The 15,538-nt window shown below is 44.4% G+C and overlaps 1 protein-coding gene across 1 annotated transcript in view; it reads left to right on the top strand.

Annotated features, from left to right (window-relative positions):
* Nucleotides 1–854: 854 nt before the first annotated feature.
* Nucleotides 855–15,538, top strand: part of LOC118771197 (receptor-type tyrosine-protein phosphatase N2-like) — a 151,644-nt gene continuing 136,960 nt past the window's right edge. Inside the window, exons 1-2 of the mRNA XM_036519106.1 lie at nt 855–1,134; nt 14,043–14,093. Coding sequence (XP_036374999.1) covers nt 1,047–1,134; nt 14,043–14,093 — 139 coding nt within the window. The 5' untranslated portion in view covers nt 855–1,046. The remainder of the gene's footprint in view (nt 1,135–14,042; nt 14,094–15,538) is intronic.

The raw sequence follows: 15,538 nt of genomic DNA, 5'->3' as shown, positions 1-15,538 counted from the left end.
TTACGTTGTTCTGTGGGCAGTCTGAAATTGTGGGTCAGATTAGCGAACCAGACCCCATACGCTGTGTGTATTTATGTAATGTATTTATTACATGACATGCCGAGCACATGCCTCATAACAGTATCATTGTAAACACGCAACTGTGTCCACTAGCCAAGCCTGAAGGAAATGTAGAGTATCCAACTGGCATTCACGCACGAAAGAGCCTGAGGCCTGTGGGTTATTTCACAGATATCCCCAGATTTATATAAAACATATAACATCAATCACCATTTATTGCAGTATCAGTACTACATATGATGCATTCAGCAGGGAACAACAGTGAATTGTTCTGCTCCTCATCAATGTGAAATTATATTATTTTAGCAGGAGCTCCATTGTAGCGTGGGTAGCACGCTGGCCGCGTGCAGTCGACATGTTTTCTCGCACGTGCTGAAGAGTGAAGTCACCGAAGGGAGGGATTTGCGGACCATCTCTCACAGGGAAGGCCGTTTTAATACGCTGTTGCGGAGTATTTTAATATTACGAGGCAGCATCCGCGTGATAAAGTGCAGTCACAGGTTTTTATGTGACAGAAAAACCGACGTCGTGCCAAATTTTACCTTGAAAATTCCACAGATTTGATGTCAATGGTGTGATGCAATTCGCATAATCTGGGTTTTCATTACCGCTACTGATAATTCTGATTGACTTCACAACACTTCAAATCTTTCACAGCTCGTCTTTCTTTATGACTCTCGTGTTTCTTAATACCTCGGCTGTTGTCGTCGGTCGCTTGCGTTTTCTGAGGTGCACGTTTCGTGGCGCTTTTGGCGTGTGTATGTTCGTTTGACGTCACTCGAGGCGGGGCCTGGGCGAGGGTTGCTGTTCCCAGTGCTGATTCCAGCTGGAGGCAGGAGGCTGACTGCGGGTGGGAACCGATCGCGACGTTTCCTCTCCTGCCCGTCGTTTCTCATCTCCGCGGCTCGATCCTTGGAGGAAGAAGGGGAAAAAAAGAACACCAAACCGAACGAAATGGATTGTTAGCGAATGCGTGCGATGGATCAATGAGAATAATGGATTCGCGTTACTCTCTTTTCTTCGTCTTTTTCACTCTACATTTCCATCTCATAGCCTCCGCAGACAGGAAATTTGGTAAGTCATCTCATCTTATGTGCGACTTCATTATCTGAATGCTTCCATATTAAGCACACATAGGCGGAGCGCTCTAGAAGTGTATTCCAAGGATATGATTATTTTGGACTGTTGCCAATATTGCATAAGGCGGTGGGAGAAAGCGCAAAAGGTAAATTCATCAACAGCTTGAGTTGATCGATTTTACCGTTGTTTTTGAAAGACTGTGCTAACATCTGAAATATGAATAATTTTACGCTAATTCCAATATGTGAAACAAATTGAACAAAGGTTTGCAGTGGCAAAAAATGTGGAATGCCGCAAAATAACGTGAAATACTGGAGACTGGACTTTTAAAACTGGTTGCCACCGAGGACCATTTATACGGTGTTTAACGTAATCATTCTAGCTTATTTTCTTGGATAAAATGTTTCAAGCACATGATTGGAGGTGCCCTCGTTTAGTATTTTATGTGTAGAAATGATTTTAATCGCGATTCCGGAATTTGGACATGGAAGACGAAATGACTTCAACGATGTATCTAAAATGATCGAGATCAGGAGAAAACTTATAGATGTTATCATACGATCGCTACTGTCAGGCCTGAAACAGACACCGTGTAGCCTACGGTACGCATCTAACTATGCTTATTTTATATGAATAATGTGTTTTGTGGCCAGCATTCTTGCAGAGATCATGACTGAAGTCTTAATCATTGGAGTCTGTGGCTAAAAGCCAGGTGGGATGCAATTTCTGGTTGCAGACAAAAATAGGGGAAAAACGGAAGTGTGTATTTGTATACATAAGCTTTACATATTTCTATGTCATCACGAAACGTTGCACTAGCCACCTACATGACAGTGGACTCGTTTATTTCAGACCTTTAAAATTCATTAGCCTACTGTCAGTTTCCAGGGGTTGTTGACTGTGAGAACATGTTCAGTTCCTCTCAGCCGCGTCGCTGAATTACTTCCAAAGTTCACTGCATTTAAGACCTTTCAATTCAAAGCTAACAGGCCCCAGCTCAAGACAGTTAAGTAGCGTGTTTAGAACCGGATCGAAGGATTTCGTTTGTTTTATTTCTAATCCTAAGTAATTATGTTTAATAGGGGATACACTAGAATATTACTTATTATTCGCCTAGATCGTGTAAATTACCTACACCCTCTCTTTAGATACATCCTGAATTCGGGTGCAGATATGCTATTGACCTGTTTGCTGGATCATTCTGAAGGGTTCAGTCTTAGACGCCCGTTCTGTAAGAGCGTGTACACACAGAAGGCAATTCTCAACGTATAACTGCGCTAGCTAATTGTACGGTGATGTAAGCCGTGCCATAACTAGACTAGAATTTGAAGTCACAAGGGGTTACCGAGTTTTTACTGAATTAATTTATCGATCACAAAAATCAATACCAACGACAAACAGACAAACAGTTGCGGCTGTGGGAGACTGAGGTGTAAAGATTGCTAGGTCACATCCTGGCTGTTCCACCATCTTACGCGAGGATACTGGGGGATGAGAGGTACTCGGCAGGATACCAGCGGCGTGGGGAGGGTCTTGTTGTGAAGTGGATTTCCTCTCCCGACTGCAATCCCAAGAGCTGGTTCTCCATCTCCACGGTTGGGATTGTCAGTGTGATTTGTTTTTGAACGGCTTGTGGAGCCGTGAGTGGCTTGTCGAGTCCTTAACTCCCCTGACTGGAAATTTAGACAAGATTAGACGGTGCCATGCCGTACATTAATGGACGAGCATGTCAGGCTGCAGAGAGAATACCTGATTATGCATTCAAGTGCCTACTGTATCTTTTTACATGCTTAACACAGTCGAGTGCAGTCAGGGCAACTTGCATGATCTACATTTCTGTATAACATTAAATACTGCTGCTGGATAGTTACTGAAGCAGCTCCAGTTGTTTACATCGTTTAAGGGTAAAACGACAGTCACTCCTGGGAGTCTAAACTGACCTTTGGCTTACAAGTTCCATCCCCCACCACCACACTGCAGTTTGTGACATTCAAGATATTCTTCTTCATGTGTCTACTTTACATTTATGTATACCTGCTGCAATCATACTGTGTGTGTGTGTGTGTGTTTGTTTTGTGTGTATTTGTGTATATGAAGGTTCTGCGTGTGTGTATTTGTGCATATATATGTGGTGTGTGTGTGTGTGTTTGTGAGTTACTTTAAATCAGAGGACCCTTGCTTAGAGCGCACTATCACCATAGAGCCACTGACTTGATGTCAAGAAGCAGTTCAGATAACCTAAATGCAGTGTTTTGTGGGTATTTATGCTTCATATTGCAGCTAATAAACAGCTCCCTGCCCTCTCCTGTACCTCCGTTATCAGAGAGTGGCACATGTACGGTCCTGAGCTGCACTCACACTGGAGTGTGGCCCAGCATTATTGCATGGAAAAAGCTTAAGCTTTCCCTGGCAATGCAGAAACGGGTCCAAGTGGTAAATTCTTCTGTCCTTGGAGCTCTTCTCTGCCATTTTGCTGAAGGGCTGAGGTTTTTTTTTTTTTCTTTTTGCTGCCTACTGCTGAACAGAAACGGCTGGAGGCTAACTGTTCAGGCTTAATGTGGTAACACAGCACGCATGGTTTGAAATTAATGTAAATTAATAGGGATGACAAGTGTGAGATACAACATGGCTGTTTTTCACAGGCTGTTGGAATTCCTCACCTTGTGATTCTTCTCAGCTGAGAGGATGTTCCTCTGCAGCAGGCTGAAGTTTCTCGTAACATTTGTCCTCCCCAGGACCTGTTTGCGTTGCTCAGCTGTGCCTGGTTTGCTTTCCGACTGCCACAGGACACAAATTTCAGCCTCAGTAAAACCTGCACTTTGCTGAGATGTGGAAATGTGACTAAGCCCTTTGAATGTGCCTCTCAAATGGAAAGCAAAAATCCAACTACCACAGTACTGCATGGCAATGCTATATAGTCTATAGAGCAACTTACATAGGTTAGTTTTTACATGTTACCCTTTTATACAGCTGGATATTTACCGAGGCAGTTGTGGGTTAAGTACTTTGCCCAAGGGTACAGCAGCAGTGCCCCGGCAGGGAATTGAACCAGTAACATTTCGGTTACAAGCCCTGCACCTTACCACTGCGCTACACTGCCATCCGTATCCAAGGCTCTAAAATCCACTGATCACAGAGTGGCTGTGCGCTGGTTTGTTCCAGGGAAGACTTCAATCCTAATGACACATTACGGAGAGCCCCGCGGAGCTAGCATCAGTCACAGGCCCTTCGCTTTGGGAGATGAGTGAGGTGAAAACATGGAGGCAAAGTTGGGGCGTCTGCCCCCCTCGTTGACTCGAATAACAAGGGCGTGAGTGTTCGTTGAAATGCCTGCTTGCGTGTCTCCAGCGCGGTCGCCCTCTGTTCGTTTTGATCGATGTGAAATTATTTAATGAGTCTTCTGCTGAGCAAATCCAATCTGTTGAAGCTGTGGCCTTTATGATGTTTGTTTAGCGTTTTCCCCAGGGACGGATGGTTCATTTGTCTGTGTTGCAACTCATATTTCATAATTAGTGTGTCCATGCCATATCCGTGGTATGTCAGCTATGAACATTTACTATGTTTAAAGCAAATGGAGGTGCAAATCAACATATCTGAGCACATCAGTGACTATGGTATACCCTACGGTAGTACCCTGTCACCCTGTTCTGAGGTGTGGTTTTAGGGTTCTATATGTGGAAGCAGAGCCCTGGCCGTGATGTGATTATATCTGAACTGAGGTCTGGTTTACTCTTTCGGCTAAATGAGCGGACTGAATGCTAATTTTGTACAATTAGTTTGGCAGCCTGGCTGTTCAGTGTACTGCCTTTAAAGGGAAAAAAGACAGGCAAAAGCAGATGGTTTATCATATTAGCCGTTCCCTATAGAAAGGAGCAGAAGAGATCTGTCGGCCAGTGTTGTACACAGTAAAGACTGGTCACCAGCTACAAACCCCAGTCTGGCTGGCAAGGAATGTTTTTCTCATGCACACAGCAGTACACATATCAAACTGAACACAGTTGTGTAGCCATATTTAACCCATGCCATTGCCTAATGCTGATAGAAGTTTAAGACACATAATCACCTCTCGCAGCATGTCTATCACAGGGGAAATCAGTTAGTGGAACTAGGGAGAGGAGCGTGTCCTTCACATGGCCTGACTGGAAAGGTTTATGAGCACCAAGACTTCTAATAGTTGCTTTGCACCCATTTCACACTCAGCTTACTTTCCTTGTTGCAAGAAGGAAAATAAAGGTTTTTTTTAAAGTGCATTCTGAAGATACAATGAGTTTGTTCTGTCTTTTGAAAATAGTAATAGTAATATATGGCCTAACTATGGATTATATATGGACTTGTAGAATTCATGGGAATGTTGAAGCTTGTGCTTTCCAAACATACTGAAATGAGGAAGATCAGAAGGCTTATAAGTATATTATTGCAGGTTAGATCACTCCTTTCATGTGAAAGGTGTTTTTATATGTGCTGTGCTGAGTGGTGAGATTACAGGTCCGGTCCTCAGATTTAGCATGGGACATTGCTTCTATGTTCAATTGTTTCTAAGCGGTGTTCATAGATGTTGAGGAGGTCCCAGAGCAGATTCTGAAACATTCCTGGTGCACCGGACCCAGTCATCACCAGGTGACCTATAGCTGATTAAGTTGTGCAGTTCACAGAGTCTCATGTTTGGGTCTCGTGTTTGCAAGTCCCGGAAGACCACTGCTAGGTGTGGTCCACCATATAAGGGTAGGAGGATGATTGTGTCTGCTCCGCTTGTCTGAATTTTGGACCGAATAGGGTTTTTTTTTTTTTATTTGGAATGCCTGTTGTTTTTTTCTCCACTTGTATTCCAATTTGGAATTCCCAAATGTGTCACAGATGTGACACTCATAGACCAATCCCTGTTGTCAGTCTGGGAGGGTGAGACAAACACACACAAACACATCCCCTTAGACATGTGATGTCACCATCGCTTCTTTTACACACCGCTGTCCCCATGTCTAGCTTGCACAGACACCAGCTGGAGGAAGACACTTCATGCCTTTATACAGCTAGATCCAATGGCGTCTGATTGACCAGCAGGGGTCACTGATAAGCAGCATCATGGATAAGCTCCTGGCTGACCAACCCATCCCTACATCCCAAGTGAAAAAAAAACAGTTTATCCTGCCGCTGTGGGATCCCGGTCATTGCCGGGAAAAAGACACGACCGGAATCGAACCCGGGCCATAGGGCTCAGAGCTCAGCCTTTTACTGACTGCGCCACTCAGAAGCCCCCGCAGAATAAGTCTTGATGAAAGTCTGATCTGTACAGGTTAGACAGTGAACCGATGCAAATTGCAATGTGAGAACAGTGCCTCCCTGCTCTGTCCAGAATTTTCCCAGCATGCTGTGCTGTTACCATACCTATTAATTACTCTGTTATTAACTAATGAACCAGGAAACCAACGGGGAGGTGCGCAGATCAGTCCTGCATTTCCTCTTAGGTTTGCTCTGTTGCCGGGCGATGAAAAGAAATAATGATGACATCAAACCAGCAATTTTAACATGGCATGAGTATATGAGTGAATCAAGCAGCTATTCATATTCGTGCCTGCACAATAACGTGGGACACGGTGCACATCCACTCAAAGTCTCTATAACTAGACTGAAACCTTTCTATCAACTCAGAGCTTGGTAGTGTCGTGCTCATGAAATGAGCACCTCACGCAGCTCCATCTCAGGCGGAGCGATCGGCCCTCCATGAGAAATTTGAGATTCACATCAGCCCCTTGATAAATCGAAGTCCGCAGAGTGCAGTGTCTTGATACCGTAACAGATTACGCCGGTCAGCCTTGTGTAATTGAACAGAAACGGGCGCAAAAGAGCAGGTGGCTATTTATAGCCCAGAAGTGCGGCGTGTGTCACGGGACTATGGGAGGGCAGCGTTAGCGTTGTGTTTGTTTTAGCCGCAGCGCGGCCTGGCTGCCATATTTGTGGAACGCTTCTGTGTAAATAAATAGAGCAGCTGACCGTGAAGCTCACCTGCTGTCTGTATCCGTATACAACAGATTTGTTAAATATTGTATCAATTATTATCGTATTTATGCAAGTATATCGAGATGCAGATGATATCTGGGATGGCTGTTAGTCAGTGTGTACAGCCGTTGTTTTCTTCAGGTGTCTCAGAGGGAGTAAAGTCAAGAGTGGCCAGTCGGAAGGTGCTGCTTCCACACTCATCTGCTGCCTCTGCTGGGACTTATCAGTGCAAATCAGGACAGCACTGTGGTGCTCTTTCCCCTGACTTTGTGTAAATGCATACACACACACACACACACACACACACACACACACGCGCGCGCGCGCGCACAAATGCACGCAATCACAGAAACACACACATATGTACATACATTCACACACATACATACACACACGGAACAAACATGCACACATTCACACACAAAAAAACGCATACACGCAAAGACAGACTAACAAGCATGCATACACACACACACACACACACACACACACACTCACACAAAAACACTCACACACACAAACACATACGCACACACACTCACACAAAAACACACACACACACAAACACATATGCACACACACTCACACAAAAACACACACACACACAAACACACACGCACACACAAACACATACGCAAACACACTCACACAAAAACACACACACACACAAACACATACGCACACACACTCACACAAAAACACGATTAAGCACAATCTCACCAGGAGCACACAGGCGTGGTTTTTGCCACTTTGGAGGTGGGAGAGACTCGTTTACTGAGCAAGAAACCAAATAAATGAATCATTACCCCAGTGAGAGAAAAGGTCACGCTGTCTGTCATTTGCGCCTGCTTCCATGGCAACAGGCAATAAGTTATTTAATTTACGTTGGCTGCTCAGTTGCTGCGGGGCGTGACTCATGTCTGAGGGGCGCGGTGATTGACACCCCCTGTACCTACAGAATAAGGAAACGCGTATCGATGGGCAGTTCTGTCGTGACCCGGGGTCCTCGCATCCCCAGGAGGGAACAACATGCGTCTTTTTCCTCACATGTAAATACCCCGCTGCTGAAGGCTGAAGTCTTTTCTATTGATTTTATTCATCAGGGAAACCGACGTCCGTGGATTTAGAGAGCTGAATGATGCACCCAGACCAACACACTCTAACAGACTTGGGGCCGCTATATACGTTACTGTGTATCTGTTTATTAGCTTTATCAAAGGAGAATAGGTTGATCATCAGCAAATGCATCTCTCTGGAGGGATTCTGCAGTGAAAATGAGATGTATTAAATGCTGTGTAAAGGCAGGTGTGATGTTGTACAAAGTGTTTATTAACACTCTGAATCCTCCTTTCCAGAGGTTTGAGACAGTTCAGTAATATATATATATAGAACTTGCCATGCCTTAAATTATTCTCTGTTCCAGGTTTGATGTGAAAGTAATGTCTTATTTTTAGCTTATGAGCAGTGCATTGTGGGAAAGCTGTGTCAGATCCCAGCGACAGGGGCTACACCTTTTTAAATCAAGACATGTAACATCTTGCCACGCTTTCAAAATTGCTGTCTCACTAAATGTGCACGCGGAGCAGAGAAAAGTTTTTGAATTGGTGCATATTCAGTCAAGAAAAAGTATATATAAAAAGTATATATATATTGTATATATAATATATTATTGTTGAAATTTAACTCAATTTCAGCTCTTTGGTCCGGTTCATTTTGCTTAGAGTAAAAGGTGGCTTAATGCCATAAATGATATCTTTATACATTATTTCAAACCAGGCAGTTTACACATGACAACCCAGGTGAAAGTGAATTGTCTAAGAATAATAAAGTTTCTCACACACTGTTTTTGAAATCAGAACAAAGGATGAGGGGAGAACATCTGATTGGTTCTTTTGAGCTGTTAGCTTGAGCACCGGGAGGCTATCATCAGCATCTGGAATCTCTTTCCTGTTGGTCTGGTCTACCTCTCGGGCCCTTAAGGGCTGCTAGATTTCCAGGCCCAGAGATTACGCTCATGCTGATAACTTTCAGAAACCTTGCAGTATCTGCGTCCAAGGTTACTGTGTACCTTAGTGTGGTACACAGCGTGGCCTGATTGGAGCAAGCAGATGGTAACTTGGGAAATTCACTTCCCTTGGCAAACAAGTTAGAATGGCCGTACTCTGGGCACCCTGGCCCCACGGGGATAGGATCATTTGCAGGTGCAATTATGGTTCATTGGAAATCCATCCCGCTTCAACTTACTGACCTGCCTGTAAGTGGTCGGCTGTATGCTGTTACCTGTTTCACGCTGAGCAAACTAATGGCCGTGAATTACACACTCGTTGGAAGGGAACGGCAGAAAGGCAGAAATGGGAACTGCTTCTGGAGTCTGAGTACATATTTGATCAAGCCTGTGTGTTTGTTAGCGGCCACATGCTGCAGGCCCTCCGTGATGATGTTGACAGTGAGTCATTTCGCAGAGGCTGAAATCTGAAGAATCGAGACTGACAAGCAACAAACATTGTTATTGTGGCTTGTTAAGGACGTTCCATACAAATTCTTACTCTTCCATACCCACCAGCATGTCTATGAAGAGATTACGTATCTGTTACATATGCGTCATCATTAAATGTATGATATATGCAATAAATGGTAAATAAGTTTAATGATATAAACGAGTATGAGTAATGATCCAGTGATGCAATCATCCATCTTGGTGCAGCGCAGGCAATTACCATGGTAACACAGAGAGAAGCCTGCATTGCTGTTCCACAGAACTTCTCTCTTCCACAGAACTTAACTGCACAAACAGACAGTTCACAGCCATGCCTGTACATATCCCGCCCATACAGACACTGTAAACAGTTACTGGAACCACCCACCCGGAATTCAGTTTCCTTTGCAGTGTTTTGATCATCCACAGTTGGTGCTTATTCAGTCTCCTGTCAGCTGCACCAAACACCAAGCTGGCCGACACACAGGGCCTTCCAACTTTAACTATCAAATGCACCCCTGGTGGAAACTGCATGTTGAACATGAAATATAAATATTTTGTAAGATGTATTTTGTAGTTTGCATTTGCAAAGCCTCCTGGGTTACATACAGAAGTAATGTTTTAGAATGAAATACCTCAGTGAAGTTGCAGGGGACTACTGCATGTAGATGCACTATGACCATGTTTGCTACCACCTATGTGTGCTCCTGGATTAAGGAAATACAGGACTCAGCAACGGTCTAATCAAGGATGTGATGTCATGTGACAGGGCATGACTGTGAATGACCCCACCACATGGTAATTACAGTGAAGTGGGTGTGCACTGACTTCTGTGGAAACAATAAGCCGTTATTGAACAGAGCAGGTGTGATGCACCTGTTCAGGCAGGGAAAGCAGGTTGTCTGCTCTAAATACACTGATACACAAGAAGCATTTCGTATAGTTTCTGATGAGCTGCTATTATATATAAGCTTTGTCCAATATAATGTCATAACAACAATGTGATAGGGTGGCAGTGTAGCATAGTGGTAAGGAGCAGGGATTGCAACCGAGAGGTTGCCGGTACCATTCCCCGCTGGGGCACTGCTGTTGTACCCTTGGGCAAGGCACTTAACCCACAGTTGCCTCAGTAAAATATCCAGCTGTATGAATGGGTAACATGTAAAAGTTGTAACCTACGTAAGTCCATCTGGATGAGAGAATCTACTAAATGACACTGATATAATGTAATATTTCAGGCCACAGTGGACAGATGCTCCGGACCCTCAGCACACTGTGTTACATTACCGAATCTAAAGGAGACTTTCCCTTTATGTAATCAGCAGGAGGCAATGCATTGAGTCAGACGTGGATAACACGTGTAACATAAGCCTTCTCTGATCCGTATGTGCAGGGCTAACAATCACTCACTAAAAACCCTGTTATTTAAAAAAAAAGCTTTTAGGAATCTGTTTAAATCCACTGTTGGAAAATACAGTGTGACCAGCACTGGTTTTTGTTGCATGATTATACAGTAAGGTCATCATTTGGGCTTGTTTGTACTTAATGTGACTGGAAAGATTAACAGTACAGATGCAACCTTGGAAGAGTTCAACACGTTCAAACACAAGATTTTGATGTACTTTATTTGCTAAATTTTACCATCACAGCTAACGTGCATTTGGAGTTTTCCTTTTACCTTTGCGACACCTGGCAGTTACTCATGTGACTCATGTGACTCATGTGACCGTGTCACCACTGTGGAGTTTCCACAGGGGAAATGGGAAAAGTGAGCACGTCTGAAAATAGCAGCTTCCCCCCCGTGGAGCTCTGAATGTTATATAAGCCAGGCTGAGACTGTCCTAAGGAATCCTCTAACGTTATTGTGGAAAATTAGCTCAGTCCTCAATGGCCTCGCGTAGGTGTTCCTGTCTGTATGGAATAATTATTCCTGGGTGTCCCTACGTGGTTGTGATTGGCCTGGCCTACCTCTCTCCTCCACCCCCAACGCCATCGCACGGACAGGCCGACCCTCTTGATTACATTACAGACACCCTTACTCAGTGACCTGTAATTTTACACATTTATACAGCTGAATATTTACTGAGGCAACTCTGGGTTAAGTACCTTGCCCAAGGGTACAGCAGCAGTAACTCAGCAGGGAATCGAACCAGCAACCTTTTGGTTACAAGCCCTGCTCCTTACCACTATGCCACACTGCCACTCATTGCGGATGATGCCGTGTTTCACCATTGCGCTCAGCTTGGCCTCACCATGGAGATGAATGATGTATGGGGTATAAATATTAGGAGGCGCACAGCGAATCAGAATCAGCAAACGGTTCTGCTGCTAACCCGGCCACCAGCTTCCTGTCGGCCTGCCTGTCTGCGGTGAGCGTTAATTAAAACCCGTGTCCCCTCGCCCCGCTGGGCTCGTCACCGGCACACGCGCGGGATTGGCGGACAAACGCAACAGCTGAGGCGACCAGCAGGCCGCCGCCCCACCCCTTGGCGGTGCCGACACGCGCCAAGAGACGCCACAGGGAGGAGACGCAACAAATCACCTCCCTGTTCCCCTCCAAACCTGTGAACGGCTGTCAGCACCTACATTAACGACAAAGGCTACAGACGAAGTAGTCAGCTGTTGCTGAAGCTGGTGGCAGGGGCGGCAGTGAAGCATAGCGGTAAGGAGCAGAACATGTAACCGAAAGGTTGCTGGTTCGATTCCCCACCAGGACGCTGCTGCTGTACCCTTGGGCAAGGTACTTAACTCACAGTTGCTTCAGTAAAATATCCAGCTGTATGTATGGTTAACATGTAAAAATTGTAAACTATGTAAGTCGCACGCATCTGCAAAACACCCGTAATGTAATGTGATGTAACGAAGCTTTACTGGTGAAAACGATTCTCAACACTTCTTGCCTTGTGTGATATGAAAATGAATTCTGAGCAGCGCGTTTTGGTTTTAATTTTCCTCCCCTCGATCGTTTAAATATCAGAAGTAATCGGTAAAATGATCATGACAGCAGTGCAATATGGTGCAGCCTCGTTCTACGCTGTGCGTTATGAAGCAAGCGCCCTCCTGAGTAACATTTGGCTGAGCCGGCTGCGTGTGCGCGTTCACGGACCGCTCGGAGGTCCTGCGTCGTGTCATCATGCTCTCAGAAGAAACACGATGTGGGATCTGTTATTGGCCTGCCAGCGGTGAGGACGGTCATTACGTTCATATTGTCTGCGGGCGTGAAGGACGAGCAGTTTGAGCGCATTGTTTGGGGAATTGGGGCCATTGAAAGAGAGAGAGAGGGATTCTGCGTTGCCATAGGAACGGGCAGCCCCGCTGGATTGTGAGGGTGGCAGCCCTGGCCTTGCTGTGGTTTTTTTTTTTTTTTTTTGCAGCTGTGCGGCTCCCCCTGCTCGCTTATCTCAGCCTCCAGGGGTACAAGGACACCTCCGTGCCCCGTCATAAATCTCAGCAGGTCCAAACAAAGTATGCCCCTTAGCCCTGCTAATCTCTGCGGAGCTGAAGCCGGTCTGCAGCTGGGAGCACTTACAGAGGCTGTTCATCGAGCAGAGGCCCACCATAGCACAGCACTGAGTGATGGTTCACTGTAGTATATACATATTGCTGTCTGTGTGTGTGTGTGTGTGTGTGTATACATATAATTTATGATATGAAATCAGTATCTCTTGTTGATATGTTTTAAATGTATAAATTACAGGCAATCTGAGAGGATTTCCTCTCATTTCGGTTGAATTGACTGTAAATCCTCTTGTAATTGAGGGATTGTGATTTATTTGGATGGGGATTGACGTCTGTCTATAGAGGGAATATTGCATTCTGGAAGCTACTGCTGTGTCAGGAAGTCACCCCGGCTGAAAGACCCTCACCCACGCCGGTACAGATTTGAGAGACGCCACCGTTTGCATGAAACGTTCAAAGGTCTGATTCCTGGACAGTATGAGCACGGGCAGTTAGAAAAGGCTGCTGTCTGCTCTCGGCTGTTCACTTACTCCAGAGATACTCAGACTCGACAGCGTTTCCCTGGATCACTTAGAGACATGCTGTTTTACGGAATTCTGAAATACCACATTTGACAGAGTACAGTGTAGGAATCCATTCAAGGGATTTTGGCTATACCACTATACCCCAGAGGTATGATTAGCTTTACACTGAATATTTTAATATGATGTATTGCTTTATTGCTGATATGTTTTCGAGCTAGTTATTACTGATGTAATTTTGCCCAGTTTAAATTTTAGCAGCACAGCGGAAGATGCCTGTTGCTGCCGGATACGATCATGCAGACTGCATACTGGTTGGCTATTACGATTGCAGAGTGAACATATATTTATTATATTGGGGTTTACCAATGAGCAAAATTTTGAGTATCGATTCTGCTTTTGGTTTTGAAGTTTCTTATGTCATTTTCTTTCTCTCTCTCTTTTGCCTTCAGGTTGCTTGTTTGAGGATGAGCTGTGTACCTCGTACGAGATCTGTGTCAACGGTAAGCTCAGTTTAAGCCAATGAATCTCAGAACAATACCGAATGGAAACTACATATCAACAAAGTTTTTTCTGTTTTTTTTTTTTAAACAATAAGCGATAAGCTTCTGATTAAAATGTCTCTCTCGCTCTCCCCTGAACTCTCATGTAACGCTGGGTCAGATTGAAAAGATTAGAGCAAAATCATTTTCCCTCCAAAAATACTGGAGCGACACTGCAGCTATCTGTTGAAACAGCTGCTGTCTTCTTTGTACTTTGAGCTTTTGTTCCTTTTTTCCCCTCAGATCTATGTGCTGTTATCTGGGGATTTTGGGTGAAGAAAGATGTCAGTAGTCTAAGACTCTTATTCTAAAGGCTCTCTCATACCATCCTTACACAATGACAGATAAAAGGGAACGTATGGAAAGATTTCAGGTTGATAAAATCTGTTCAGGTGGTGATGGGCTTTGAAAAGCAGAGAAAACCAACATGCCAGTTAAAACAATGAGCAAAAGTCAGCGAACGCAAGCAATAACACTGGACCCTGCTCTTGTCCCAAGTGCCTGTTGGTTTGACGCTCTTGGCTTTATTCACTTGCTTAGCCATTTCCTCCCTTTGAGTGCTATTCTGTCTGTCTAAACATACACATAAATGACTTATTTTTTGGCCCCAAAACAGATGAGATTTTAGAGCCTGTTGGTTGCTGCTTAGATACGCTACATTTTGGCTGGGGTAAAAGCTAGTGCTCTTTGCTCTGTCTTAAAAAGACAAGACTGCAATGCTATGAGTATTAATGTGGCCGGAGGTTAAATATGACAAGCTTCTGATGCTCAATATGAATTTATTTTGCACTTTGCAAAGTTTCCAAAAGCATGGCCTGGACTAGAGGTTTACAGACAAACCTGATAATTGGCAGAATTATGTAGTCAGCCCTGAAACGGTGTTCAGTGATCAATGCAAATGACTAATCCAACAACAGTGTGTAACTTTCCATGCAAACCTGTTTCAATGAAGTACTAAGCATCCAGACACAGAGGGGATGAGGGAACATCACTGTTTATTCATGCATGTGCATCATTTGGCGGGTGATCTTTTTCTTATAAAGCTTATCAATATTTGAGGGACGTATCAAGAAATGAGGTGTTGTCACCACTGCTGGAATTTTTCTGGGATTACAGTAGGCTCAAATATGTCCCAATAAACTCAGAGAGCTGAAAGAAAGCATTACTCTGAGTTATCTCCCAATTCCTTTAAATGGTCTCCGCCATTACATAGCAACAGTAATTCAGTTACTCCTGTACAATGCATTGAAGTTGCTTGACTGATGAAAACCCAAGAGTTGAAAGGCCTGAGTTATCTCTCGGATCTCCAGCCCTCCAAGAGGAGACCAGAAATATGTTTCTCCGGATGAACATATCGGATGACCGGAGGCATTTTCCAGAGACGGCTCTCCGCTGATAAACCACTG

The sequence above is a fragment of the Megalops cyprinoides genome, chromosome 24 (assembly GCF_013368585.1).
Source record: "Megalops cyprinoides isolate fMegCyp1 chromosome 24, fMegCyp1.pri, whole genome shotgun sequence".
NCBI classification, from domain to species: Eukaryota; Metazoa; Chordata; class Actinopteri; order Elopiformes; family Megalopidae; genus Megalops; species Megalops cyprinoides.
Note: the sequence above shows the minus strand (reverse complement) of the source record. Positions and strands in the feature narration are given on the sequence as shown.